At 60.6% G+C, this 7,940-nt stretch overlaps 1 protein-coding gene across 1 annotated transcript in view; it reads right to left on the bottom strand.

Moving 5' to 3' along the window:
- Positions 1-684: 684 nt before the first annotated feature.
- The window catches only part of EPHA8 (EPH receptor A8), a 25,910-nt gene continuing 18,654 nt past the window's right edge, over positions 685-7,940 (bottom strand). The window contains 11 exon segments of the mRNA XM_023758324.1: positions 685-799; positions 938-1,111; positions 1,399-1,589; positions 1,675-1,824; positions 2,651-2,860; positions 3,372-3,433; positions 3,708-3,833; positions 3,836-3,892; positions 4,092-4,256; positions 5,066-5,133; positions 6,552-6,645. Of these exon segments, the coding sequence (XP_023614092.1) occupies positions 685-799; positions 938-1,111; positions 1,399-1,589; positions 1,675-1,824; positions 2,651-2,860; positions 3,372-3,433; positions 3,708-3,833; positions 3,836-3,892; positions 4,092-4,256; positions 5,066-5,133; positions 6,552-6,645 (1,412 nt within the window).

Raw genomic sequence — 7,940 nt, 5'->3', positions numbered from 1 at the left:
AGAGCCGGGAGTGGGATCCCCTGGGGGGGAGACAAGGGTGGGCCTGGTGCTGGTGTGGTTCAGAAGTGGCCCCTGGCTCCGGCCTCCAGGCCTGGGGGGAGGTGGGTGTGAGCCCCTCTCCAGTCGCTGTGGCTGCTGGGACCTGGACCCACATTCAGTGGGCAGTCACACCGAGTTCCCTGCTCACAGGCAGGGACACTCAACCTCATTCATGACCTGCCACCCACGGTCACATGTACACGTGCTCCCAGTCTCAGTGAATAAGCCTGTGTGCCCTAACTGGCACACATCCATGCTGGGACCTGGCAGGTGGACACACATGCACACAGTCCATGACCTTGTAACAACACACCCCATACGGCACAGGAGCACATGGGTGCGTACACACACACACAGGCAGGTGATCGACGTATCTGTGGGGCTCAGTGGCGTTGAGGCTCCAGCGTCTGGGACAGAGAAGGCCCTCTGCCCTGGGGCCAGGCGTCCCAGCTGTGCTGGCACCAACGGTTCCTTTCAGGTGGCCTCACCCCAATGACTCAGATCCGGTGGGGGAGTCCTCGGCCTCACTGGTGCCTGGCAGGAAGGCAGCCAAGGAGAGGGGCACAAGCCTGGGGCCACCCTGACCGCTGGCCAACCCCGCGAGTCCTCCAACAGCTGGCATGACCTGGGGCCGTGGTGGTCTGGTCAGAGGTGCCGGCGGGGCCCCTGGGTGCTGGTCAGCTGGGCCCTCATGGTCTGGATGCTGCCCAGGATCTTCTTCTGGTGGCCCATCAGGGTGATGCCCAGGGCGCGCACGTCCCTGTGAGGGAAGGGTGGTGCTGGCCAGGTCGGCCTGGGAGGCTGGGAGCCATGGAGACAGGGACATACTCCTTCCCTGGAGCTGCCTCTGGCCCCCTGCCCTCTCCCTGTGCCCCTGCCCCAGGGGACCACCACTTACTGGGCGTTCATTCGCAGCACCATGCCCAGCGAGGAGTAACCACCAGCGGCAAAATGGTCCCGGTAGCGGCCCATTCGGATGGAGTCCAGCCAGTCCCCCACGGTGAGGCCCCCGCTGCCAGCCCCGCCCCCTCGGAGGTCAAAGCAGCTCCGGGCAAAGGCGGGGGCTGGGCACCTGGGGCACAGGGGCCCTGGGTAAGTGCCTTCCTCGAGGACCCGGGATTGACCACCCCCAGCCTCCATCCAGGCCCAGCAGTGGGCAAGGGTGTAAAGGGTTAGACCCCAGGCTGGGAAGGAGAGGGCTGAGGAAGGCCCAGGCCTCACAGGAGTCAGTGCCCAGGTTGGACCTGGTCCAAGGGACAAGACAGGGCTGTCTAGGGTCAGGACTAAGTCAGGGCAATGCTGGGAGGGCAGCCGGGCTGGGCCAGAGTTGGGGGCGGGGGGGGCGGGGGCGCCAGGCACCTGCTGACCGTGGCTGTGGTCCTGAGACTCTCAGGGTTGCGGATCAGGGCATCAAGGATGCTGACAATCTGGGAAAAGCGAGGCCGCTGAGCCCGGTCCTTGTGCCAACAGTCAAGCATGAGCTGGTGCAGGGCCCGGGGGCAGCCCATGGGTGCTGGCAAGCGGTACCCCTCCTCCACGGAGCTGATGACCTGGGGGGGTGGGCACAGGCTGGGCTCGAGGCTGTCCTGCCCTCAAGGCCCCGCCGCCTCTGCCCGGCCAGGGTCCCACACTCACGTCCCGGTTGGTCATGTTCCAGTAGGGCCTCTCCCCGTAGGCTAGCACCTCCCACATGACCACACCAAAGCTCCACACGTCACTGGCCGAGGAGAAGGTCCGGAAGGCGATGGCCTCAGGGGCTGTCCAGCGGATGGGGATCTTCCCTCCCTGCGAGGGACACAGGAACGGTGACGGCTTCTCCTTAGCCCGGCCAGGGGCTGAGCACTGGGGCCGTTTCCCACTGGGGTCCTGCTGAGCAGTGCAGGGCGGGAGACACAGCCGGGGGGCCTGGGGAGGAGGACTGGCCAGGGAGACCCGCACCCAGAGCTGCCGTGTGGACCGAATGAAATAAAGGTGGGATGCCTGGCACACAGTGGACACTCAGTATCAGTCAAGGGGTCAAGGCCTGAGCCAGGGATGCAGCTCAGAGACCATGGCCGAGCACTTCTCTTCCTCTCTCCCTCTCTCCCTCTCTCCCTCCTCTTCCTCCTCTCTGCCCCCCCGCTTTCTCTTTAGGGAGAGGGGGTGTCACAAACCCTTCCTCTAAGTGAGATCTTATTTGGAGGCTCAGAGGTTGAGATGCAAAAGGAGGTTCTGACTGAGGCAGGGGTGGGGGCCCGAGCCCCTGCCACTCGGCCTCCTGCCTTTGAGGCAGCCCCCAAGGTACCTCCAGGGGAGCCCAAATCTCCATAAAATGCATTTTGAAAAAGCTTATATTTAGCCAAACTTTAGAGAGACAAACGTGGAGTCACTGTGTTTCAGCCAGACGCTAACTCTCCCACAGCCTCCCAGCGCGTGGCAGTGGGGCCGGCCCTGGGGTCCACAGCCACCCAGGACCGAGGAAGGGGAGGCCAGGCCGCTCCCATTACCAAGGGGGACACCTTTCTCAGGGGGAAGGCCACCTTCACTGAAGGACAGGGTGTGTGTGGGGGGTCACCCTCTGTCCCACGCTGCCCCTCCCTGGGCCTACAGGAGGGGAGGTTGGGCCACGCACCGTGGTGGTGTAGGCGGCATCGGGGTCGTCCTCCAGGACCCGAGACAGCCCGAAGTCGGACACCTTGCAGACCAGGTTGCCATCCACCAGGACGTTGCGGGCGGCCAGGTCGCGGTGGACGTAGCCCAGGTCGGAGAGGTAGCGCATGCCGGCGCCCACCCCTCGGAGCATGCCCACCAGCTGCATGATGGTGAACTGCCCGTCGTGAGTCTGCGGAGGACACGGCTTGGGCTGCAGGGAGGCTCTTTGCAGTTCGCAAAGTGCTTCACTGCTTAGGAAGCATGAGACGGGCTAAGGTTTGTTCCCACTCCACTCACAGCAACCCTGAGAGGCAGGTGGGCCAGGGAGGACAGTGCATCCATTTTGCAGAAGAAATAAAGGCGCAGAGAGGTCAAGTCCTGTGTCTAAGAGCACCCAGCAAAGGAATGGCTGGGAGGGCTGGGGATCTAGAAATTTCCACGACACCCACCAGGCCTCCCATCTCGGGGGGGGGGGCTGGACCCCACAGAGGCACCAGGACCCCATGCAACACAGGGACTCTCACGTGATGGGGTTAAAAGGCAGCGTGACTGGCGGACCGTTAAGACCCTGTAGCTGGCTCTCCCTTCCCCAGGGCTGTTGGGTCCAAGTTTCCGGGGTGTTTGGAGGCCTAACATTATTTCCCAACACCCAGGCTGACCTTCCCTCTCCCAGCCCATGTGACGGGTGAGGGGACACGCACCCTCAGGAAGGCGTCCAGAGAGCCGTTCTCCATGTACTCGGTCACGATCATTGCCAGGCGGCCTGGGAAAGGGACGGGAGGAGAGGCTGCTGGTGGAGGAATCAGGGCTGCAGGTCAGAGACCCCGGGGATGTCCCCCACCAGGAGCTGGGCCAGCACTGAGGGTCCGGGGAGCCTAGGGCTCCTCCCGGGTCCCAGACGCTGGGCCCCTTCCTGACCGAGTCATCCGAGGATGTGAGCTGGGCCTGGACAGAGCAGGTGGTGTGGGGACGGACCCAGAGCCCCGCCCTGGGGCCACAGGGCCCTGCAGGGTGAGCTGCCTTCCCCCGGCACCTACCGCGCGTGACGACGCCTTCCAAGCGGATGATATTGGGGTGGTCAAACTGACCCATGATGGACGCCTCACTCAGGAAGTCCCGCCGCTGTCTCTCCGTGTAGCCGGCTTTGAGGGCCTTGATGGCCACGGCATATCCTGCTGCCCCGGCACCCGCAGCCGCCCGTAGCAAACTTCTCCCGACTCTCCTGTGGACCGGGAGGGGTGCAGGCGGGGGAGGGCGGTGGTACCCTCTTTCCTTCAGCCCGAGCCCCCCCACACCTCCCCGGCATCACACATGCAAGCGCCCCCCTGGGGGCTGGCTATCCCTGGCGCCTCAGTTCCCCTCGCCCCGCTGCCCTGGTGCCCTCCACACTGCCCCCACCCCTCGCCCCGCCCGAGGCTCACCCGAGCCAATGATTTTCTCGATGTGGATCCTGGAGGCCTCGATCTCTCGGGTGAAGCTGCGGCCTGCCCGGCCCGGCTCCTCATAGGTGTGCGGTTCTGCATAGAACTGGGGCTCCGGGATCTTCCCCCGCGGGTGGTGCAGGGGCAGGAAGACAGGTGGGGGTGCTGAGGGGCCAGGGCAGAAGGACCTTCAGTGGGGTCCCAGAGGCCTTTCCCTCCCAGCATCCCGTGGGCCTGGGGCGGGTGTGGGGGGAGGGGGAGGAGTGTGTCTGGGAATCTCGGGGTGTGGTGGCAAACACGAAGCGCCCAACGTGTGCTCGCCAAGTGAAAGCAGGTCTCTATGGAGTCGCTCTGGGGTCTCTAGGGACCTGGGGGGTCTCCAGTGAGTCTGGAGAACGCCTGTCATTTTCTGGGGTCACTTCTGCTCAATTGTTCTGGGGCAAAAAGTGGCAAAAAAAGATTTCATTTCAAGTGCCAAGCTAGACGGATTGAAAATGGTTCTCTAGACAACTGTGTTAAGAGGGATTCTGAGGCTGCATTCAGGCGGAATGGGAGCCGGTGCCATGACTGATACTGATGTCCACCTGGGCACAGAAGTGGGGTGTGGAGGTAGGCACCCCCTGTATTTGCTTTGTTTTCTGGGGTCTCTGCAGGGTCCTGAAAAAACTCTCTCTAGCAGGGGTTCTTGTCCAAGAACATGTGAACATCCCTGAGGTTGTACGCAAAGCTGTGTGTGAGCGCACACACTTGTACGTCTCCCTGGGGGGTGGGGGGTCCCTCGCATCCTCGGCGGGGTCTGTGAACCCACGGAAGGGGAACTGCACCGCACCTTCGGGGTCTCAGGTCTCTGATGTCCTGCTGTCTATCTCTGGGGCTCTGGTCTTTCTGTGGGCACCCTTCTCCTCTCCCCCCAGACCAGCCCTGGCTCCCACCGGGACCTCCTCTTTGCCCTCTGATCCCAGCCCGGTGCTCACCCTGCCCGTTCTGATAGTGCATCTTCTCCTCGTCCGAGTCCTGGAAGGCCTTGCTGTAGCCGCAGTGCCTGTGGGGGATGGGCACAGCTCTGCCCGGGGTCCCGCCTCCCTAGACCCAGCCCCACCCCGATTCAGGGACAAATCAGGACTCCCCTCCCCCTGCAGGCAGCACCTGACACCCAGTCCCTGCCCCTGCTGGGGGAGGCCCCACCCTCAGGCTCTCATCTCAGCGGAACTGTGATGTCCTTGACATTTATAAAACCTTCATAATTTATACAGCCGAGTCCACTTAGCCCTCCCAGCAAATTCTGTGGCTTATTAGGCCCTTTTCTCATGAAACTGTCCTTGGTGAAGGGCTGAGAGATGGGGCGCCTGATGCCAGCTCTGCTGTGACCTTGGCAGGCCCCTTCCCTCCCCTTCCCTGGCCTCAGTTTCTCCACCTACTGGATGAGCCGGGACCCTAAAGCCACGTGAGCACAGAGTCCCATCCCCGCCTCGACTCAGAGCGTGGTGTTTCGTTAAGAGAGACCTGGGTTCAAGGCCCAGTTCTGGCATCTATTTGGCACGTGGCCTGACCTCTCTGATCTCCAGTCTACTCACCTGCAAAACAAGGTCAGAATCCCCACACCACGGGAGTATCCTTAGGATTAAAGGAGATGGAGGTGGGTGTTGAAGGGAGACCAGTGAACTTGCTAGTGGATGGATGTGGCATGAGAGAGAGAAGTCGAGAATGACAACCTGGGTTGGCGCTGGAGTAGCCCCATGAATGGTGGTGCCATGTCCTAAGCTGGGGAGCCTGTGGAGGTGCAGGCTGGGGAGGTGCAGAAGGTGCAGGTTTGTCTAAAGCACATCCGTGTGGAGATGTGAGTGGGCAGCCGGACCTCAGGGGAGAGGTCTGCACTGTGCCACATGAATTTGGGGGCCGTCAGGGTGAACGTGGAACTGAAAGCCATGGGCCCTGAGAAGGTCACTCAGAGAGATGGACCTGGGACAATGGATAGAGGGCAAGGGTCAGGATGAGCCCAGGTCCACCAGCCTTTAGAGCAGTGGTTCTCAACCTTCCTAATGCCGCGACCCTTTCATACAGTTCCTCATGTTGTGGTGACCCCCAATTTCATTGTTACAAATTGAACATAATTAAAGCATAGTGATTAATCACAAAAACAATATGTAATTATATATGTGTTTTCCGATGGTCTTAGGCGACCCCTGTGAAACGACCCACAGGTTGAGAACCACTGCTTTAGAGGTTGTTTGGAACGGAGGGGCTGGGGAGATGGAGGACAGGCCAGAGATGTGGACAAAAGTATGTGTGTGTGGGGGGGGGGCGGGGGAGAGTGAGGTGGGGGGGGCAAGAGAAAAGCATCCCTTCCAAGGAGGACAGAACAGCTGTGTCTGTAAGTGTGCCCAGCCCCAGGCACAGGAAGTGGCTCGGCGCTCCCGGGGGATGGGGGGCTTGGAGGGGCTGGGGCCCAGGGCCACCCACCTCTTCTTGCAGATCAGCAGGAGCAGAAGCACGACCAGGCCGGTGATGAGGGTCAGGCAGATCCAAACGATGGTCCGGGTGTCATAGCGGGGCCCTGCAGGGGGAACGGGTCGGGGAGGCTCTCAGGCCTGGCCTCGGGCCCAGGGTGCTGGTGGCTCTCCCTGAACCTGGGCGGCAGCCTCTTCAGCTGAGAGTCAGCCCAGAGTCAGGACACAGGCCACCTCCTCTGACCCACCTCCCCTCTACTAAGCTTCTCCTTCAAGACCCTGCTGCCCCACACTTCCTGGCTTCCCACCCCGGTACTACCACTTCCTGGGGCTGTGTGACCTGGGGAGAGTTGCTAGACTTTTCTGAGCTTCAGTTTTCTCACTTATAATATGAGTTAAAAAAATGCCCGTTGAGAGCTGTGCCTTCCAGTCTCAATGAGCCCTCCCTCATCCCTTCCAGGGAGATATTATCTCCCATTTTCAGGAGAGAAAACTGAGGCTCTTACTCAAAGCCACACGGTGAATGGGATGCAGCAGGACCGGATTCCTACCTGCACAGTCTCACTCTGGTATCAGACCTGGGAGCCCTGGAGACACAGCGCCCAGGGAGTGCTGGTGAGCACAGCCATTAACTCAGCCTTGAACCCTCCTATCCTGGCACCACCCCCCTGGAGGCTGCCCGAGGGTAGGAAAAGGCCCCGGCTGGCTGGAGATGGGGCAGGGGGTGCATCAAGCTTGCCCTTGTGGGCTCCATAAAACCTACATTGATCAGCCCCTGCCCCAGGGTTTCTGATTCAGAGAATCAGCATTTCCAATAGCTCCCAGGTGCTGCTGACGCTGCTGGTCCCACACCACACTGTGGGACCCACTGCCCCGGAGGCTGGGGCGGGGTGATGGGGGGGGCACAGAATTTGCCCCCAAACTGACCATGTTCAAATCCTGCTTTGCTGGGTAACGGTGGGCAATTCACTGTATTGCTCTGACCCTCGGTTTCCTTGTCTGTGAAATGGGGATGTGGATGATGCCAACGCACTAGAGCAGCGGTTCTCAACCTGTGGGTCGCGACCCTTTGGGGGTCGAACGACCCTTTCACAGGGGTCGCCTAAGACCATCGGAAAACACATATATAATTACATATTGTTTTTGTGATTAATCACTACGCTTTAATTATGTTCAATTTGTAACAATGAAAATACATCCTGCATATCAGATATTTACATGACGATTCATAACAGTAGCAACATTACAGTTATGAAGTAGCAACGAAAATAATTTTATGGTTGGGGGTCACCACAACATGAGGAACTGTATGAAAGGGTCGTGGCATTGGGAAGGTTGAGAACCACTGTTCTAGAGGGTCTCTGGGAAGAGTGAGCAGGTTGTCCTGCTGGCAAAGGGCATC

The sequence above is a fragment of the Myotis lucifugus genome, unplaced genomic scaffold (genome assembly GCF_000147115.1).
Source record: "Myotis lucifugus unplaced genomic scaffold, Myoluc2.0 scaffold_128, whole genome shotgun sequence".
NCBI lineage: Eukaryota > Metazoa > Chordata > Mammalia > Chiroptera > Vespertilionidae > Myotis > Myotis lucifugus.
This window is presented reverse-complemented; position numbering and strand designations above follow the sequence as displayed.